The sequence below is a fragment of the Bombina bombina genome, chromosome 1, assembly GCF_027579735.1.
Source record: "Bombina bombina isolate aBomBom1 chromosome 1, aBomBom1.pri, whole genome shotgun sequence".
Lineage (NCBI taxonomy): Eukaryota > Metazoa > Chordata > Amphibia > Anura > Bombinatoridae > Bombina > Bombina bombina.
In genome coordinates, this window is record NC_069499.1 from 1,291,470,010 (window position 1) to 1,291,492,068 (window position 22,059).

At 38.9% G+C, this 22,059-nt stretch overlaps 1 protein-coding gene across 1 annotated transcript in view; it reads left to right on the forward strand.

The window, feature by feature from the left end:
* The window catches only part of SLC7A9 (solute carrier family 7 member 9), a 221,666-nt gene that overhangs the window by 82,626 nt on the left and 116,981 nt on the right, over positions 1 to 22,059 (forward strand). The window contains exon 4 of the mRNA XM_053719243.1: positions 10,275 to 10,414. Within this exon, the coding sequence (XP_053575218.1) occupies positions 10,275 to 10,414 (140 nt within the window). The remainder of the gene's footprint in view (positions 1 to 10,274; positions 10,415 to 22,059) is intronic.

Genomic DNA, 22,059 nt, shown 5'->3' on the forward strand with positions numbered 1-22,059 from the left:
ATATCACCTATAGGAGAAATGCCCATCACACCAACAAAGTGTCCCAAAGGGTTATATAGTCCAAGGAATCTAGTCTCTCAGCCGATTTCTTGTTTCCTCAATAGCTGCTGTGTGCCTATAAAAGCATAGGGGTGGTTGCACATAACAGATATATAGCCCTTATGAAGCTTGGTAATAACACAGTTCTGGAGGTATGAGAACGCTGTGAGGAATAAACAGCTATGGAGTAAACCTCCTAAGGTGCTAGTACACAGTAAAGAAGTTTTAGTCACAGAAGATCTCCAACCGACGTATGTCATACAGGCCAAATATAAATAAACACACTACCCCTCCAGTTAATGTCACTCGGAAGTCCATAGTAAGTGCAAGGGGCTTAGTAATTTGCAGGATTATCCTTTTAACCTATGCCTTTAGGAATCGTTAGGTGGGTATCTGTGTTAGCTGCCCCACTGATAGAGGGTGAATCAGGAGCAAAACGTAAGTAGGTATTCTGTCGGGTTACCGCTCTCCATACTTGTGCAGGGCTCCGCTGTCTTTCCTTTATGATCTGCTGCATTACTGCCGCCTCGGTGTTAGATTCATCAGCAGTTATACCCAGAGAATGTTCTCCCTCCTGCAGTTTTCCACAGTGCTGTATGGCTTGATTAGTCTCCTTCTTTGCGCTAGCATCCTGCTCTTCCACCGATATACTGTAGGTAGGGGGTAAGCGCTGGGGCCCCATAGCACCACCCCCATCCCAATCAAGTGAGACATGCTTAGAGAGGCCGGGTGCCGGGTCTGACAGCCGCCATTACTGCGTGGGGCTGCATACAACTTGTCTGCCAAGCTGGCGTGGTGGGTATCAAGTAAGCGCCTCAGTTCTTCTAAGAAGCAGGACGGAGTCTGCATATTGCAGGCTGAGTAGGGAACTTTGAGGAGAAGCAAATTTTCAGCTCTCTCAGAGCCAAATTGATAGTGGAAGACCTGCAAATAAAAGAGATTGTCCTCAAGATGGCGGCTCTCTCTTCCTGCTCCACAGTGCAAGAGAGCGGCGGCGGGCTCGCATAGTCTCTCCGGGTCCCTTAAAGTTTATATCAATAAGATACCAGCTCTTGGGTTTATCCACAACCGTTTTGGGTATAGAAGGATAGCTGCAGAATGTGGAGAAACCCCTAAATTAGGATCCTGGGCCCGGGAGCTGCACCAGAACACGTCCGACCAGCTCTACAGTTGGCTCCGCCCCCCCCCTTTAAGTAAGTTTTTAAATGTTTTTATACTGGATTTTATATCAGTATCTATTCTTTATAGTAGTGTCTATTACATGCACTTATATGAAAATTGGTGTATACTTGCCTTTTAATGTAGTAACAATTTACAGAATAATAATAATTATAAAAAAACAAAGTGTAAAATCATTAGCTGTGAATTGAAAATAGGCATTTTGTTATAAGAGCGAGACTTGAAAGGCTGGGAAACCAATTGGTATAGATGAAGAGGGATGGTCTGCTATAATGTTTCCATGACAAAGGGTAACCCCAGTAGTTAATTATTATGTTGTATTAGAAGAGATAAGTGCTCTACCAGGAACGAACAACAGCTCAGTGGCTTGTTCTTTGGCGATTTACCACCTGGAAGCAGCCTCTTTTAGACCAGTGTGCTTTTCACAGAGGAAAACTTTCCTAAAGTCTGATCCCGCCAAGTAAGATCAGTCCAGCCCCAAAATACCAGGCAATTTTCCTCTGAACAAGGAACATGACAACCCCAGATGATCGTTTCGGCCTCCTATGGGCCTCGTCAGTGAGGTGCAGCCACATTTCTCTAAGCACACTGGGCAAGGAGTCAACGTCTGGTTTCCCCCATCATCAATAGGGAGACTTAGGGAAGTCTCCCTAAGTGTGATGCAGGAATCTAGACGTGGACCCGTTGCTCATTGTGCCTTCCCCAGGGTCATATTAATTTGCATACGAAGAGAGAGCGCTCTACTAGGAACGAACAACAGCTCAGTAGCTTTTTCTGTGGCGATTTACCACCCGGAAGCAGCCTCTTTTAGACCAGTGTACTTTTCACAGAGGAAAACTTTCCTTAAGTATATTAGTCTGTTCCCGCCAAGTAAGGTATAGATGAAGAGGGATGGTAAGCCCCGAAATACCAGGCAATTCTCCTCTGAACAAGGAACATGACAACCCCAAATGATCGTTTCGGCCTCCTATAGGCCTTGTCAGTGTGGTGCAGCCACATTCCTCTAAGCACACTGGGCAAGGAGTCCACGTCTGGTTTCCCCCATCACCCATAGGGAGATTTAGGGAAGTCTCCCGAAGTGTGATGCAGGAATCCAGATGTGGACCCGTTGCTCATTGTGCCTAGAGGGATATGGCTGGTACCTCACTGACGAGGCCCACAATAGGCCGAAACGTACATCTTGGGTTTTGCTGTTTCTCTCGTTCAGAGAGGAATTTCCTGGTATTTCGGGGCTGGACTGTACTGTGAAGTCAGGATCAGACTGATATGCTTCAGGAAAGTTCTTCTCTGTGAAAGGCACATGTTGAGCTAAAAGAGGCTGCTTCTTTGGTGGTAACTAGCCATAGAACAAGCTATTATGCTATTGTTCATTCCCAGGTTGAGCGCTTCTCTCTTTTTTATTTGTGCAAATTATGACACTTATGGAATTCTCCCTAAGTGTGATGCGGGAATCCAGACGTGGACCCGTTGCTCAGTGTGCCTAGAGGGATATGGCTGCACCTCACTGATGAGGCCCACAATAGGCCGACACATACGCCTGGGGTTTTGCTGTTTCTCTCGTTCAGAGAGGGATTGCCTGGTATTTCGGGGCTGGACTGTACTGTGAAGTCAGGATCAGACTGATATGCTTCAGGAAAGTTCTTCTCTGTGAAAGGCACATGTTGAGCAAAAAGAGGCTGCTTCTTGGGTGGTAACTAGCCATAGAACAAGCTATTATGCTATTGTTCGTTCCCAGGTTGAGCGCTTCTCTCTTTTTTTATTTAAGTTAATTATTATGTGTTTATTTCTGTTTCAATTTAAAATCTAAATTGATGTGTAACAGAACTTACAGCTAACTGCTTTGTATCATCAAGATGAAAATAGCAGTAGCATATAACACAGTTATGTGGGGATAATATGGTTGACTGCTACTTTATGGAAATCTCTTACTTTTATTTTCTTCAATTAAAGTCATCGTTAAACCTTCATCACTTAGACAGAACATGTAATTTTAAAAATACTTTTTATTTTTTATTGAAGATTTAAAGGGACAGGAAACTCCAAATTTTTCATTCATTATTTGGATAGAACATACAATTTTAAACAACTTTCCAATTTATTTCTATTATCAAATTTGCTTTATTCTCTTGTTATCTTTTGCTGAAGAAACATATGTAGTTAGCCAAATGTGTGCAGACACCAATCAGCAGATAGCTCCCACTAGTGTAGGATATGTGCATATTCTTTTTCAACAAGGGATACTAAAATCAAAGTGAATTTACTTACATAAAGACAAGAGCCATACACCAATAAAAAGCAATGCAATCAGTTATACAATGAACCATCACAATCAGACATTTTCAAAGATAACTGAAAGGAATCTGTATAATGTTGAGCAGATTAAATTACATTAGCATATATATAATGCCAAATAATTGAAACGGATACCTTATACAACAAAACAGACATATGTTATATAATAAACTGTTATCTGTTTGGTAAGTCTCTAAAAGTCAAAACTAGAACTATATCCACCCACCGGGGCAAGAGAATAAATAAAGAGCGGGGGAAGAGAATTCAAGAGAGGAAGAAAAATGTAAAGCGAAAGCAAACTAACTATACTTAGCCGTATATCCCCCTTTCCAGCCTAGCTATATATAAATGAACCATTTGTTATGACCTGCTGCATAGCGCGGGGGAGGTTTACACCATTCTCTCTTTTTTATGTCTGGAAAAACCACAACCTCTAATATTAAATAACACCAATTTAGGTGATTAAAGAACATCAATACCTAATAGACGACAGAGGCGAAAAGTCTGTTTCCACACCATAATACTTTTTGGGCACTACCACCAAACAGAGGTTTGACCCAATGCCGCCACACTCTCTCCAACAATCTGATGGTTGGACACAAAAAGGGCTGCAGGATTGGATCTTGAGGGACACTGATTTCAATGTAGATGATTTTTGAGCGACAACACAATTAGCCTACAAAAAGCATGGTTGAGTAAGTACTCTCCCAATGGATATGGCGGTATAGTATAGTTAGGAGGGTAAGTGTAAATGGATACAAAAAGTAAATGCGGAGGCTGTTGTGCTATGCTAAAGGAACAAGTCTGATTGGTGTCTGGCAAATGAACGTGTTGACCCGGTAAGAAATGGTCTGCATGGCACGCTATTAAAATTTATTTGTGTAAGCTTCACTGGGTCATATTATGCCAAGCCGGCGGCACAAAGTAAAGGGGGTCAGTTGCAGTAATTTGAACACAGTGTTTTGTAACATGGCACAAGGAGTTGCTCCTGTTAACCTGAATTAAAGTCAGTGCTACTTTTGTCATCAGGATTAAAGGGACTCTGAACCCAAATTTATTCTTTCATGATTCGGATAGAGCATGTAATTTTAAGCAACATTCTAATTTACTCATATTATCAATTTTTCTTCATTCTCTTGCTATCTTCATTTGAAAAATAAAGCATCTAAACATTTTTTGGGTTTAGAACTTTTGACAGCACTTTTTTATTGGTGGATGAAATTATCCACCAATCAGCAAGAACAACCCAGGTTGTTCACCAAAAATGGGCCGGCATCTAAACTTACATTCTTGCATTTTATATTGAAATATTTTTATTTAGGTTTTTGCACAAACAAAAATCAATAATCCAATGTATCCAACATTACTTGTACATTATTCTCTTTTATGAAGTAGTTATATTAAAGTCGCTTTTATACTTGATATTACTATCTATCCATGGCATGATCCGCATTTCCTGCTTTCTCCCCCCTCCGAGAGGCCTCATAGTATGTATGAATGTAAGGTTCCCATTGCAACAAGAATGCTTCCCTATTATTAAGGGCTTCAGCTACTGCACTCGCTTTGTCAAAGTACATTCTTGCATTTTAAATAAAGAAACCAAGGCCTAGATTTGGAGTTCGGCGGTAAAAGGGCTGTTAACGCTCCGCGGGCTTTTTTCTGGCCGCACCATAAATTTAACTCTGGTATCGAGAGTTCAAACAAATGCTGCGTTAGGCTCCAAAAAAGGAGCGTAGAGCATTTTTACCGCAAATGCAACTCTCGATACCAGAGTTGCTTACGGACGCGGCCGGCCTCAAAAACGTGCATGTGCACGATTCTCCCATAGGAAACAATGGGACTGTTTGAGCTGAAAAAAAACCTAACACCTGCAAAAAAGCAGCGTTCAGCTCCTAACGCAGCCCCATTGATTCCTATGGGGAAACACTTCCTACGTCTGCACCTAACACCCTAACATGTACCCCGAGTCTAAACACCTCTAACCTTACACTTATTAACCCCTAATCTGCCGCCCCCGCTATCGCTGACCCCTGCATATTTTTTTTAACCCCTAATCTGCCGCTCCGTAAACCGCCGCAACCTACGTTATCCCTATGTACCCCTAATCTGCTGCCCTAACATCGCCGACCCCTATGTTATATTTATTAACCCCTAATCTGCCCCCCACAACGTCGCCGACACCTACCTACACTTATTAACCCCTAATCTGCCGAGCGGACCTGAGCGCTACTATAATAAAGTTATTAACCCCTAATCCGCCTCACTAACCCTATCATAAATAGTATTAACCCCTAATCTGCCCTCCCTAACATCGCCGACACCTACCTTCAATTATTAACCCCTAAACTTCCGATCGGAGCTCACCGCTATTCTAATAAATGGATTAACCCCTAAAGCTAAGTCTAACCCTAACACTAACACCCCCCTAAGTTAAATATAATTTTTATCTAACGAAATAAATTAACTCTTATTAAATAAATTATTCCTATTTAAAGCTAAATACTTACCTGTAAAATAAATCCTAATATAGCTACAATATAAATTATAATTATATTATAGCTATTTTAGGATTAATATTTATTTTACAGGTAACTTTGTAATAATTTTAACCAGGTACAATAGCTATTAAATAGTTAAGAACTATTTAATAGTTACCTAGTTAAAATAATAACAAATTTACCTGTAAAATAAATCCTACCCTAAGATATAATTAAACCTAACACTACCCTATCAATAAAATAATTAAATAAACTACCTACAATTACCTACAATTAACCTAACACTACACTATCAATAAATTAATTAAACACAATTGCTACAAATAAATACAATTAAATAAACTAGCTAAAGTACGAAAAATAAAAAAGATCTAAGTTACAGAAAATAAAAAAATATTTACAAACATAATAAAAATATTACAACAATTTTAAACTAATTACACCTACTCTAAGCCCCCTAATAAAATAACAAAGCCCCCCAAAATAAAAAAATCCCTACCCTATTCTAAATTAAAAAAGTTACAAGCTCTTTTACCTTACCAGCCCTGAACAGGGCCCTTTGCGGGGCATGCCCCAAGAATTTCAGCTCTTTTGCCTGTAAAAAAACACATACAATACCCCCCCCCAACATTACAACCCACCACCCACATACCCCTAATCTAACCCAAACCCCCCTTAAATAAACCTAACACTAATCCCCTGAAGATCTTCCTACCTTGTCTTCACCATCCAGGTATCACCGATCCGTCCTGGCTCCAAGATCTTCATCCAACCCAAGCGGGGGTTGGCGATCCATAATCCGGTGCTCCAAAGTCTTCCTCCTATCCGGCAAGAAGAGGACATCCGGACCGGCAAACATCTTCTCCAAGCGGCATCTTCGATCTTCTTCCATCCGGTGCGGAGCGGGTCCATCTTGAAGCAGGCGACGCGGATCCATCCTCTTCTTCCGATGTCTCCCGACTAATGACTGTTCCTTTAAGGGACGTCATCCAAGATGGCGTCCCTCGAATTCCGATTGGCTGATAGGATTCTATCAGCCAATCGGAATTAAGGTAGGAATTTTCTGATTGGCTGATGGAATCAGCCAATCAGAATCTAGTTCAATCCGATTGGCCGATCCAATCAGCCAATCAGATTGAGCTCGCATTCTATTGGCTGATCGGAACAGCCAATAGAATGCGAGCTCAATCTGATTGGCTGATTGGATCAGCCAATCGGATTGAACTTGATTCTGATTGGCTGATTCCATCAGCCAATCAGAAAATTCCTACCTTAATTCCGATTGGCTGATAGAATCCTATCAGCCAATCAGAATTCGAGGGACGCCATCTTGGATGACGTCCCTTAAAGGAACAGTCATTAGTCGGGAGACATCGGAAGAAGAGGATGGATCCGCGTCGCCTGCTTCAAGATGGACCCGCTCCGCACCGGATGGAAGAAGATCGAAGATGCCGCTTGGAGAAGATGTTTGCCGGTCCGGATGTCCTCTTCTTGCCGGATAGGAGGAAGACTTTGGAGCACCGGATTATGGATCGCCAACCCCCGCTTGGGTTGGATGAAGATCTTGGAGCCAGGACGGATCGGTGATACCTGGATGGTGAAGACAAGGTAGGAAGATCTTCAGGGGATTAGTGTTAGGTTTATTTAAGGGGGGTTTGGGTTAGATTAGGGGTATGTGGGTGGTGGGTTGTAATGTTGGGGGGGGGGTATTGTATGTTTTTTTTTACAGGCAAAAGAGCTGAAATTCTTGGGGCATGCCCCGCAAAGGGCCCTGTTCAGGGCTGGTAAGGTAAAAGAGCTTGTAACTTTTTTAATTTAGAATAGGGTAGGGAATTTTTTATTTCGGGGGGCTTTGTTATTTTATTAGGGGGCTTAGAGTAGGTGTAATTAGTTTAAAATTGTTGTAATATTTTTATTATGTTTGTAAATATTTTTTTATTTTCTGTAACTTAGATCTTTTTTATTTTTCGTACTTTAGCTAGTTTATTTAATTGTATTTATTTGTAGCAATTGTGTTTAATTAATTTATTGATAGTGTAGTGTTAGGTTAATTGTAGGTAATTGTAGGTAGTTTATTTAATTATTTTATTGATAGGGTAGTGTTAGGTTTAATTATATCTTAGGTTAGGACTTATTTTACAGGTAAATTTGTTATTATTTTAACTAGGTAACTATTAAATAGTTCTTAACTATTTAATAGCTATTGTACCTGGTTAAAATAATTACAAAGTTACCTGTAAAATAAATATTAATCCTAAAATAGCTATAATATAATTATAATTTATATTGTAGCTATATTAGGATTTATTTTACAGGTAAGTATTTAGCTTTAAATAGGAATAATTTATTTAATAAGAGTTAATTTATTTCGTTAGATAAAAATTATATTTAACTTAGGGGGGTGTTAGTGTTAGGGTTAGACTTAGCTTTAGGGGTTAATACATTTATTAGAATAGCGGTGAGCTCCGGTCGTCAGATTAGGGGTTAATAATTGAAGTTAGGTGTCGGCGATGTTAGGGAGGGCAGATTAGGGGTTAATACTATTTATGATAGGGTTAGTGAGGCGGGTTAGGGGTTAATAACTTTATTATAGTAGCGCTCAGGTCCGCTCGGCAGATTAGGGGTTAATAAGTGTAGGCAGGTGTCGGCGACGTTGAGGGGGGCAGATTAGGGGTTAATAAATATAATATAGGGGTCGGCGGTGTTAGGGGTAGCAGATTAGGGGTACATAGGGATAACGTAGGTGGCGGCGATTTGCGGTCGGTGGATTAGGGGTTAATTATTTTAAGTAGCTTGCGGCGACGTTGTGGGGGGCAGGTTAGGGGTTAATAAATATAATACAGGGGTCGGCGGGGTTAGGGGCAGCAGATTAGGGGTACATAAGTATAACGTAGGTGGCGGTCGGCAGATTAGGGGTTAAAAATTTTAATCGAGTGGCGGCGATGTGGGGGGACCTCGGTTTAGGGGTACATAGGTAGTTTATGGGTGTTAGTGTACTTTAGGGTACAGTAGTTAAGAGCTTTATAAACCGGCGTTAGCCAGAAAGCTCTTAACTCCTGCTATTTTCAGGCGGCTGGAATCTTGTCGTTAGAGCTCTAACGCTCACTGCAGAAACGACTCTAAATACCAGCGTTAGAAAGATCCCATTGAAAAGATAGGCTACGCAAATGGCGTAGGGGGATCTGCGGTATGGAAAAGTCGCGGCTGAAAAGTGAGCGTTAGACCCTTTAATCACTGACTCCAAATACCAGCGGGCGCCCAAAACCAGCGTTAGGAGCCTCTAACGCTGGTTTTGACGGCTACCGCCGAACTCTAAATCTAGGCCCAAGAGAATAAAGAACATTTGATAATAGGAGTAAATTAGAAAGTTGCTTAAAATTGCATGCTCTATCTGAATCATGAAAGAAAAAATTTGGGTTCAGTGTCCCTTTAATCTGTTGTATCTTTTTGCTTTTGCACATCTATGTGTTGCTATATCATGCAACCTTAAAGGGATATTAAACACATTTTTTTCATGATTCAGATATAAAACATGCAATTTTAGACAACTTTCTAATTTACTCCTATTATCAATTTTTTTTTTCATTCTCTTGGTGTCTTTAGTTGAGCAGGAATGTAAAGCTTAGGAGCCGGCCCATTTTTAGTGGGTAGATCTTGTTGGGCTGGTTATTTGAAAAGTAGATCCCAACACAAAAAAGTGTTGGCACCCCTGGTGTACAGTTTCCTAACATTTGGGGTAAGGTTCAATTTTAGCAATAATTTAGACTATAGTTCTAGTACAGATATGTACACACACAGCGTCTTTTTTGTTACTGGCAATGGTTTTTCCAACACTCTAGGAATAATGTAAACACTTAGACTCCATGCCACTACCTGCCATTGATTATTATCACAAGTTTATTGTAGAAGAAAAGTTTAATAAATAAGTCTGGCCTTAGACCAATATCTCTCCCAATTTGTTGAAGATCTAAGAGAGGTTTCAGAGAAGCCCCACATTCTCATGAAACTTATCAATCTGCAAAACTCAAAATCAAACCACACAGGAGGAGGAGCCTCCAATTGCAAATCATTCAGCCCTACATTTTATTATTGAGCTAAAGAATTTCAACCCTAGAGAACCCAAATCCTATCTAAGCCCCTGAGTGAGTATTTGGCATACCTTTTAGTAACCTGGCCAGGGGATGGATGAAGCGAAATCTTCTTACAGTGACAAAGTTATTGGCTTGCTTTCAACATGTTCAAGATAATATAATTTTCTATCTGTAGATCCATCTGATGGTAATCAAGAACGCAAGGAAAGTCTTCAAGATCCATGTAATCTAGTAAACCTGCTTAACTTTCTTCCACCCCTGTACTTCCCCCTGCTTACTACACGCTGCAACATGTCCCAACTGGGCCGCTTTATGGTACAATTAAATATTTAGCATCACATGACATCAGTTTACATTAAACCTTTGCAATACCTTTTATGCACTTTGGAGCTTGTTACTCCTCGAAATGTTCTCTGAGAACAGCTTCTGAATTTGTCTCAGGATATGTATAGGGACAGACAAAAGTTAATCTAAAATGTTTTTGCTTTTTTCTTTAAAATGTTTGATTATTTTTGGATGCTTATTTTATTAAGAGAGAGTCATTCAACAGTTTGCTTTAACATGTAACTGTGATTTGTATTCTATTTCTTTCATGTAATTAACAAGAGTCCATGAGCTAGTGACGTATGGGATATACATTCCTACCAGGAGGGGCAAAGTTTCCCAAACCTTAAAATGCCTATAAATACACCCCTCACCACACCCACAAATCAGTTTTACAAACTTTGCCTCCAAGGGAGGTGGTGAAGTAAGTTTGTGCTAGATTCTACGTTGATATGCGCTCCGCAGCAAGTTGGAGCCCGGTTTTCCTCTCAGCGTGCAGTGAATGTCAGAGGGATGTGAGGAGAGTATTGCCTGTTGAATGCAGTGATCTCCTTCTACGGGGTCTATTTCATAAGGTTCTCTGTTATCGGTCGTAGAGATTCATCTCTTACCTCCCTTTTCAGATCGACGATATACTCTTATATTTACCATTTCCTCTACTGATTCTCGTTTCAGTACTGGTTTGGCTTTCTACAAACATGTAGATGAGTGTCCTGGGGTAAGTAAGTCTTATTTTCTGTGACACTCTAAGCTATGGTTGGGCACTTTATTTATAAAGTTCTAAATATATGTATTCAAACATTTATTTGCCTTGACTCAGAATGTTCAACTTTCCTTATTTCCAGACAGTCAGTTTCATATTTAGGATTATGCTTTAAATTATCATATTTTTTCTTACCTCAAAAATTTGACTTTTTTCCCTGTGGGCTGTTAGGCTCGCGGGGGCTGAAAATGCTTCATTTTATTGCGTCATTCTTGGCGCGGACTTTTTTGGCGCAAAAATTCTTTTCCGTTTCCGGCGTCATACGTGTCGCCGGAAGTTGCGTCATTTTTTGACGTTATTTTGCGCCAAAAATGTCGGCGTTCCGGGTGTGGCGTCATTTTTGGCGCCAAAAGCATTTAGGCGCCAAATAATGTGGGCGTCTTATTTGGCGCCAAAAAATATGGGCGTCGCTTTTGTCTCCACATTATTTCAGTCTCTTTTTCATTTGCTTCTGGTTGCTAGAAGCTTGATGTTTGGCATTTTTTTCCCATTCCTGAAACTGTCTTATAAGGAATTTGATCTATTTTGCTTTATATGTTGTTTTTTCTCTTACATATTGCAAGATGTCTCACGTTGCATCTGAGCCAGAAGATACTACAGGAAAACCACTGCCTGCTGGATCTACCAAAGCTAAGTGTATCTGCTGTAAACTTTTGGTAGCTATTCCTCCAGCTGTTGTTTGTAATAATTGTCATGACAAACTTGTTAAAGCAGATAATATTTCCTTTAGTGATGTACCATTGCCTGTTGCAGTTCCCTCAACATCTAAGGTGCAGAATGTTCCTGATAACATAAGAGATTTTGTTTCTGAATCCATAAAGAAGGCTTTGTCTGTTATTTCTCCTTCTAGTAAACGTAAAAAGTCTTTTAAATCTTCTCTCTCTACAGATGAATTTTTAAATGAACACCATCATTCTGATTCTTTGGACTCTTCTGGTTCAGAGGATTCTGTCTCAGAGATTGATGCTGATAAATCTTCATATTTATTTAAGATGGAATTTATTCGCTCTTTACTTAAAGAAGTACTAATTGCTTTAGAAATAGAGGATTCTAGTCCTCTTGATACTAATTCTATACGTTTGGATAAGGTTTTTAAAGCTCCTGCGGTTATTCCAGAAGTCTTTCCTGTTCCTAATGCTATTTCTGCAGTAATTGCTAAGGAATGGGATAAATTGGGTAATTCATTTACTCCTTCTAAACGTTTTAAGCAATTATATCCTGTTCCGCCTGACAGGTTAGAATTTTGGGACAAAATCCCTAAAGTTGATGGGGCTATTTCTACCCTTGCTAAACGTACTACCATTCCTACGTCAGATGGTACCTCGTTTAAGGATCCTTTAGATAGAAAAATTGAATCTTTTCTAAGAAAAGCTTATCTATGTTCAGGTAATCTTCTTAGACCTGCTATATCATTGGCTGATGTTGCTGCAGCTTCAACTTTTTGGTTGGAAACTCTAGCGCAACAAGTAACAAATCGTGATTCTCATGATATTATTATTCTTCTTCAGCATGCTAATAATTTCATCTGTGATGCCATTTTTGATATTATTAGAGTTGATGTTAGATTTATGTCTCTGGCTATCTTAGCCAGAAGAGCTTTATGGCTTAAGACTTGGAATGCTGATATGGCTTCTAAATCAACTCTACTTTCCATTTCTTTCCAGGGAAACAAATTATTTGGTTCTCAGTTGGATTCTATTATTTCAACTGTTACTGGTGGGAAAGGAACTTTTTTACCACAGGATAAAAAGTCTAAAGGTAAAAACAGGGCTAACAATCGTTTTCGTTCCTTTCGTTTCAACAAAGAACAAAAGCCTGATCCTTCGTCCTCAGGAGCAGTTTCAGTTTGGAAACCATCTCCAGTCTGGAATAAATCCAAGCCTGCTAGAAAGGCAAAGCCTGCTTCTAAGTTCACATGAAGGTACGGCCCTCATTCCAGTTCAGCTGGTAGGGGGCAGGTTACGTTTTTTCAAAGAAATCTGGATCAATTCTGTTCACAATCTTTGGATTCAGAACATTGTTTCAGAAGGGTACAGAATTGGTTTCAAGATGAGACCTCCTGCAAAGAGATTTTTTCTTTCCCATGTCCCAGTAAATCCAGTGAAAGCTCAAGCATTTCTGAATTGTGTTTCAGATCTAGAGTTGGCTGGAGTAATTATGCCAGTTCCAGTTCCGGAACAGGGGATGGGGTTTTATTCAAATCTCTTCATTGTACCAAAGAAGGAGAATTCCTTCAGACCAGTTCTGGATCTAAAATTATTGAATCGTTATGTAAGGATACCAACGTTCAAGATGGTAACTGTAAGGACTATATTGCCTTTTGTTCAGCAAGGGAATTATATGTCCACAATAGATTTACAGGATGCATATCTGCATATTCCGATTCATCCAGATCATTATCAGTTCCTGAGATTCTCTTTTCTAGACAAGCATTACCAATTTGTGGCTCTACCGTTTGGCCTTGCTACAGCTCCAAGAATTTTCACAAAGATTCTCGGTGCCCTTCTGTCTGTAATCAGAGAACAGGGTATTGTGGTATTTCCTTATTTGGACGATATCTTGGTACTTGCTCCGTCTTTACATTTAGCAGAGTCTCATACGAATCGACTTGTGTTGTTTCTTCAAGATCATGGTTGGAGGATCAATTTACCAAAAAGTTCTTTGATTCCTCAAACAAGGGTAACCTTTCTGGGTTTCCAGATAGATTCAGTGTCCATGACTTTGTCTTTAACAGACAAGAGACGTCTAAAATTGATTACAGCCTGTCGAAACCTTCAGTCTCAATCATTCCCTTCGGTAGCCTTATGCATGGAAATTCTAGGTCTTGTGACTGCTGCATCGGACGCGATCCCCTTTGCTCGTTTTCACATGCGACCTCTTCAGCTCTGTATGCTGAACCAATGGTGCAGGGATTACACGAAGATATATCAATTAATATCTTTAAAACCGATTGTTCGGCACTCTCTAACATGGTGGACAGATCACCATCGTTTAATTCAGGGGGCTTCTTTTGTTCTTCCGACCTGGACTGTAATTTCAACAGATGCAAGTCTCACAGGTTGGGGAGCTGTGTGGGGATCTCTGACGGCACAAGGAGTTTGGGAATCTCAGGAGGTGAGATTACCGATCAATATCTTGGAACTCCGTGCAGTTTTCAGAGCTCTTCAGTTTTGGCCTCTTCTGAAGAGAGAATCGTTCATTTGTTTTCAGACAGACAATGTCACAACTGTGGCATACATCAATCATCAAGGAGGGACTCACAGTCCTCTGGCTATGAAAGAAGTATCTCGAATTTTGGTTTGGGCGGAATCCAGCTCCTGTCTAATCTCTGCGGTTCATATCCCAGGTGTAGACAATTGGGAAGCGGATTATCTCAGTCGCCAAACGTTGCATCCGGGCGAATGGTCTCTTCACCCAGAGGTATTTCTTCAGATTGTTCAATTGTGGGGGCTCCCAGAGATAGATCTGATGGCCTCTCATCTAAACAAGAAACTTCCCAGGTATCTGTCCAGATCCCGGGATCCTCAGGCGGAGGCAGTGGATGCATTATCACTTCCTTGGAAGTATCATCCTGCCTATATCTTTCCGCCTCTAGTTCTTCTTCCAAGAGTAATCTCCAAGATTCTGAGGGAATGCTCGTTTGTTCTGCTAATAGCTCCGGCATGGCCTCACAGGTTTTGGTATGCGGATCTTGTCCGGATGGCATCTTGCCAGCCATGGACTCTTCCGTTAAGACCAGACCTTCTGTCACAAGGTCCTTTTTTCCATCCGGATCTGAAATCCTTAAATTTAAAGGTATGGAGATTGAACGCTTGATTCTTGGTCATAGAGGTTTCTCTGACTCCGTGATTAATACTATGTTACAGGCTCGTAAATCTGTATCTCGAGAGATATATTATAGAGTCTGGAAGACTTATATTTCTTGGTGTCTTTCTCATCATTTTTCTTGGCATTCTTTTAGAATACCGAGAATTTTACAGTTTCTTCAGGATGGTTTAGATAAGGGTTTGTCCGCAAGTTCTTTGAAAGGACAAATCTCCGCTCTTTCTGTTCTTTTTCACAGAAAGATTGCTATTCTTCCTGATATTCATTGTTTTGTACAAGCTTTGGTTCGTATAAAACCTGTCATTAAGTCAATTTCTCCTCCTTGGAGTTTGAATTTGGTTCTGGGAGCTCTTCAAGCTCCTCCGTTTGAACCTATGCATTCATTGGACATTAAATTACTTTCTTGGAAAGTTTTGTTCCTTTTGGCCATCTCTTCTGCTAGAAGAGTTTCTGAATTATCTGCTCTTTCGTGTGAGTCTCCTTTTCTGATTTTTCATCAGGATAAGGCGGTGTTGCGAACTTCTTTTGAATTTTTACCTAAAGTTGTGAATTCCAACAACATTAGTAGAGAAATTGTGGTTCCTTCATTATGTCCTAATCCTAAGAATTCTAAGGAGAAATCATTGCATTCTTTGGATGTTGTTAGAGCTTTGAAATATTATGTTGAAGCTACGAAATCTTTCCGTAAGACTTCTAGTCTATTTGTTATCTTTTCCGGTTCTAGGAAAGGCCAGAAAGCTTCTGCCATTTCTTTGGCATCTTGGTTGAAATCTTTAATTCATCTTGCCTATGTTGAGTCGGGTAAAATTCCGCCTCAAAGAATTACAGCTCATTCTACTAGGTCAGTATCTACTTCCTGGGCGTTTAGGAATGAAGCTTCGGTTGACCAGATCTGCAAAGCAGCAACTTGGTCCTCTTTGCATACTTTTACTAAATTCTACCATTTTGATGTATTTTCTTCTTCTGAAGCAGTTTTTGGTAGAAAAGTTCTTCAGGCAGCGGTTTCAGTTTGAATCTTCTGCTTATGTTTTTTGTTAAACTTTATTTTGGGTGTGGATTATTTTCAGCAGGAATTGGCTGTCTTTATTTTATCCCTCCCTCTCTAGTGACTCTTGTGTGGAAAGATCCACATCTTGGGTAGTCATTATCCCATACGTCACTAGCTCATGGACTCTTGTTAATTACATGAAAGAAAACATAATTTATGTAAGAACTTACCTGATAAATTCATTTCTTTCATATTAACAAGAGTCCATGAGGCCCACCCTTTTTTGTGGTGGTTATGATTTTTTTGTATAAAGCACAATTATTCCAATTCCTTATTTTATATGCTTCGCACTTTTTTTCTTATCACCCCACTTCTTGGCTATTCGTTAAACTGATTTGTGGGTGTGGTGAGGGGTGTATTTATAGGCATTTTAAGGTTTGGGAAACTTTGCCCCTCCTGGTAGGAATGTATATCCCATACGTCACTAGCTCATGGACTCTTGTTAATATGAAAGAAATGAATTTATCAGGTAAGTTCTTACATAAATTATGTTTTTTAATTTCAGTGGTTGTCTCATTATATGTTGTGAATTCCTGTTGTGGTTCCTTGCATGCTTTTATTTCAAATGTTTACTTATCATTGTTGTCTATTATATGACTTCTGCACAAATGTTTTATTTGTTTATGATTGTTCTACTTTTGTGATACATTTTTTTGTGTGAATATAGTCTTTTTTTATTATAATCCTCTAAAATTTGTTTATTTAAACAGGCTATATAGGATACTATTTATCAAGATGGAGTTGTGCCTTCTTCTAGAGTCTAAATAGTCATTGGTGTCTAATGTCTTTCTGAACGATTTATTGAAAGTGCAATCCCTTCTCTGATGTTCTATGTAAATAATAAGTTCATGGTAAATTGAGTAATATATTTTGCAATGATTGAGATTTCACCATTCCAAATAAAAATACCATCAATTGTTGTGATTTTGTTAGAACCTCATATAGACGATCACATAGCTAGGGACAGATTTGATGACCATAACTGTCCAAAGGGATGGTAAGGTCTCACCATCAAACATGTAACACTGGCCTGTCCATACATATGTTGTAATATAAATCTATAAGCTGCATGTTAAACACAGACCTTCCAACTTTCCCAATTTGAGAGGGACAGTCCCTGATTCTGCACCCTGTCCCTCCGAGACAGTCATATGTCCCTATTTGTAGAATTTCCCTTAGCCCCACCCACAATGCACCCAGATATGCCCATGAACAGCCCAGACACACTCACTGACCAACCAGACACATGCACAATCCTGCTCACTAACCATCAATGATCCCACCCCTCCCAACACAGCTCCACCCACAAAATAGTGATGGCTCCCATCAATCTCCAAAGTCCCTGATACCCAGCTACCAATGTTGGGAGTTATGGGGACATGTTGGCAGAGGTTCTCACACACACGTTGCTATGGTATTGTATCTCACAATGTATTCATTTGGCCAGTCATAGATTTGAAAACTTGTATTGACAGATAGCAGAAACGGCAGCTTAGATTTTGTCGGCATTGTGGTTAGTTAATACATATTTTTGTTAATGGCTACCTGCAACTTTAGCAAGGCAGTGGTAATGATTATATAATTACTTCAGTTTTACACAGAAATATCAGCAAGCTCCTGACAAAAAAAGATATTTATAAAGTAATTTAGAAGAAATTTACTACCAATTACAACCAGTGTATCTGTTTTACTATTGCATTTTATTATTATTAGTAGTAGTAGTGAGAGTAATAGTAGTATTAATAATAGTCAGAATAATAATTATTATTTTTATCATTTTTATTTATTGTATTATTATTGTTATTATTATTGCTATTTGTGATACTATAGTTTATTTGTAAAGTTCTAGTTTATCTTTACAGTGATTTAAAGAGTGCATTTTGATTGTAAATTTTAAAATTAATGCCTGAAATTCAGAAGGGTACAGCAATGTCTGTAATATTAAGCTGCTTTGCTGCGTGAAAAGGTAGATTATTAATTTTGGGCTAGTTTACAAGTGGAGCGCATAATTGCGCTCACGCAAGCGAGATATTTGCACTCCACTTGTAATACCAGCGCATGCAATTGTACGCTGGTATTTTAAGTGCAAAAGCAAAAATCCACAGGACCAGATGTATGAAGAATTTTCTTGTCTTTATTCTTAGCTTATTAAAAGCATATAGGCCCACAGCAACATCAAAAGGTAACGTTTCTGGTTATTTTATTCACCCCTAATCATGCTAATACAGAACACCTGTATGTTGCTACTTATATACCATATGCATTAACCCTTCCAACATCATATTGTACTGCCACCTAGTGGCTGATACACAGTATAAATTATAAAAACAATTCTAAATACAATTTTAAATTATAGTCTGTGATATGATAACATCATGCTGTACATTGCCTACTCAGAGATGGTTACATTATAATTCATTATATATATATATATATATATATATATATATATATATATATATATATATATATATATATATATATATATATATATATATATAATACACAAGGAAAAACGAGGACCCAGGAACTTGATGCCAAGTGACTTTATTGGATACACAAGGTGAGTAGCACTAACACAGGTGTGCAAGGGGTGCTAGATCTGATGCGTTTCGCGCATGCTCACATGCGCTTCATCAGAGATCTATATACAGTGTATAGATATATATATATATGCATACACATTTTTCACAGGAATACTGACATATCAATTTCCCTGTTAATATCTATGTAACTGTTTTCAATTTATGTATCCAAAAGAACTCCATCCTTTTTAGCAGAAACTCCCTATTGCCACCTCTTCTCAATGTACCTACGCTGTCAATGATTTTCCATCTCCACTGGGATATACTGTGACCAGCTTCTAGAAAATGACAGGCCACTGGTGCTTTCATATCACCACATCTTATGTTAGACCTGTGTTGGCTGAGTCTGTCTCTGATTTTCCTCACTGTCTCTCCCAAGTAAATTTTTGAACACGGGCATTTTATTAAATAAACCACATGTGGGTATTCACATGTATACATCTGTTTATTTTAAAATGTTTCTCAATAGGTTAGGAAAGTTAAGGGATTTGGCATTAAAGCCAAGTGCTGAATTAGGCACTAATATATAAATGTGAAGAAAAATTAAAATAAACACTTTATTAACGAATATGCAATGACAAACAATTATATCTGTAATTGGATCAGATTTATAGAAGGAAATCACCATCCACTCTTAAATATTCACTGGAAACTGATCCAACAAAGTTAAAAACATTAAAAAAGGACTATGTGTCCAGAGGTTCTGATGTTAATGCACAGAAAACAGAGCAAAATGAGCAGAAGTGAGTACAGGAATAAATTCAATCACACAAATCACACAGACTATGCGCTCAAAGGCGTCCTCCTGCCTGCGTACTGCTGGGATTCAACCCAGTCAGCCGATTGCTAGATAAATTCCCTGTCACTAAAAGTCACACACATAACAGGAATTCACTCTGTTATTCTGCATATTAGCAGCATACTATTGTTACACAACTAGCTCAAGATGCACTCTGGGTGGCTTGTATAAGTAACAGATAGAAAAAGCTTATCAGCGTGCAAAAGCACTGGAGAGACCACCTCTATTGGTTGAAAATGTTAATGCCAACAAAATCAGAATGATTGGTACCTTTGATGAGAAAAATAGCACTATTCGTAATACCCCATAGCAGTTCCTTTCAATTGTAGATACTACTGGTCATCAAATAGAAAATAATTACAATATAAAACCATTCTCAATAGCTTCTCAAAAAAGTGTAAATGGGCTCTATTATAAATGCTTGTCTTTGCCATAGTTAACATGGTAGCTCCTATACCACTCTCATGTTTTATTGACGTGTATAATAAACTACTAACGTCTAACGTGTACAGGATATATTTTGTGTTTTCCAGTGGAATATTTGTAAGTTTTTATATGAAATCATTGGTGTCTTTAATGTAAGAGGTTGCTCTCATTACCTTTTGGTTGTAAATTTTTGTCTAAATACACTGCTATGTTACTAAAGACTGATTTCACTCCTGCTACTATGGGGTGGCCCGGGGGTCTATTAGAATCTTTGTGCACTTTTGGTACAGTATATATTATGGGTGTCTTTGGCCAATCTATGTACAAATATTGTGCAAGTTTGTTGTCAATAATGCCCCTATTGAGTGCTTTTTCAAGTATACCCTTAATTTCCTTCTGAATTTTAAATAAAGGATTGTGAGGGAGGATTTTTTAAATGTCTTTGTCTTGCAATTGACATGGAATTTCCTCAATGTAATAATTTTTATCTAAGACAATAGTAGCAGAGGTATTTGATGTGCGGTGCAATGCAAACGGGACGCAATGGTAGGAAGCTTCCATAGGCTACAATAGGAGCCTCGTTCTCATTCGGTCAGACACGGCATGAGAACTAGCGCTGCAATGAGGGTAAATCTCGCAGTGGTGGGCAGCAAATGTAAAGCGATGGGCAGCAAATGGTGCGCTAATGTTAGTGCGGGACTCGTTATGCAATATTGTGACTGCGCTTACGCGCATATTACAAGTTGAAAGTAATTTGTGCTCAACGGACTAGCACACCTAAAGACCTAACGTAAAGTATAAAGGTTAAAAAAAATGTTCACCAAACATATCAAAAACAAATTAAACTATTACACTTTAATAAGGGTTACAAGGGATATGGTATATGGCAAGATATTTGATGGGAAAGGGCTATAATGTATATTTATATATCTGACTACATATGTGTATATGTAAATATCTATATACATGTGTATTTATGTGTTTATATGGGTATACATATATACACATGTAAACCCACCTATATATACACTTATCTCTTTCCAGTTAAATACCTTTAAACATTAAATATTGTTTTGATAATTTTTAATGTGTTTTATTAGAAATACTTTAAAATAACTACCTTCAATAAGTGGTTTTCTTTTTTAACAGCACGTCCCATGTCTAAGGGAGAAGTTAAAGCATGGTTGCAATATCCAAAGTCGGGAAGTTAGTGTGCATCAGACTTTTGCTTTTAACTTGTAATATGTGTGCTAACCCGCCCGTGTTAGAAGTTTACTTTGAGTGCAGTTAGCATACACACAATAAGTGTCATTTGTAATCTAGCCCTATGTGTTTAGCTATGTGTTTAACACCTTTGCAGGAGTTAAAGTAAAAAATAAGAGCATGCAATTTGTGCTCTACAATGGTTCTTTAACACAAAAAGAGACTGTTTCTAGTGTACCTGATTTCTCTTATTTTTTAAAATAGCCAGGGAGAGATTGGGGTGCAGAGTCGCTGATTGTCCTTTAACGATAGCATACCCCCCAACTGTCCCGATTTTCGCAGAACAGTCCCGATTTTAGGGGTCTGTCCCTGTTGCTAGCCATTTATCCTGATTTGCATTAAAAAAAAAATTCTATTGGGCCCATACTCAGAAGCAGCTGGCTTTACTCTCACAGGGTTAGATACCTGTTAGATTCCCTGTGGAAAGGAATAATGTGTGGGTTAAGCAGGAGTAAGAAGGCTGTATACACTCTGACCACGGGTAATGGTGACCTCTCTAACCTATCTCTGGTAGGGATGATGTCTAACCCCTGGTGATACTAGCATGCCTTCAGTTTTATACAATGAGCAGTGCTAATACCAGGATAATGAACAGTGGCAGACTGCCAGCTAATGTGCTTGCCAACCCTAGGACCCCATACAATGAATTACAGATACCCATATATGATGTAGTGTGTGTGTGTGTCTATCTGTATCCATAACTGTGTGTGTATCTGTATGTATAAGTTTATGCTATGTAGTGTGTGTGTGTCTGCATGTATAAATGTAAGCTATGTAGTGTGTGTATGTGTATCTGCATGTATAAGTGTATGCTATGTAGTGTGTGTGTGTCTGCATGTATAAGTGTATACTATGTAGTGTCTGTGTATCTGCATGAATAAGTGTATGCTATGTAATGTGTGTGTGTATCTGCATGTGTAAGTGTAT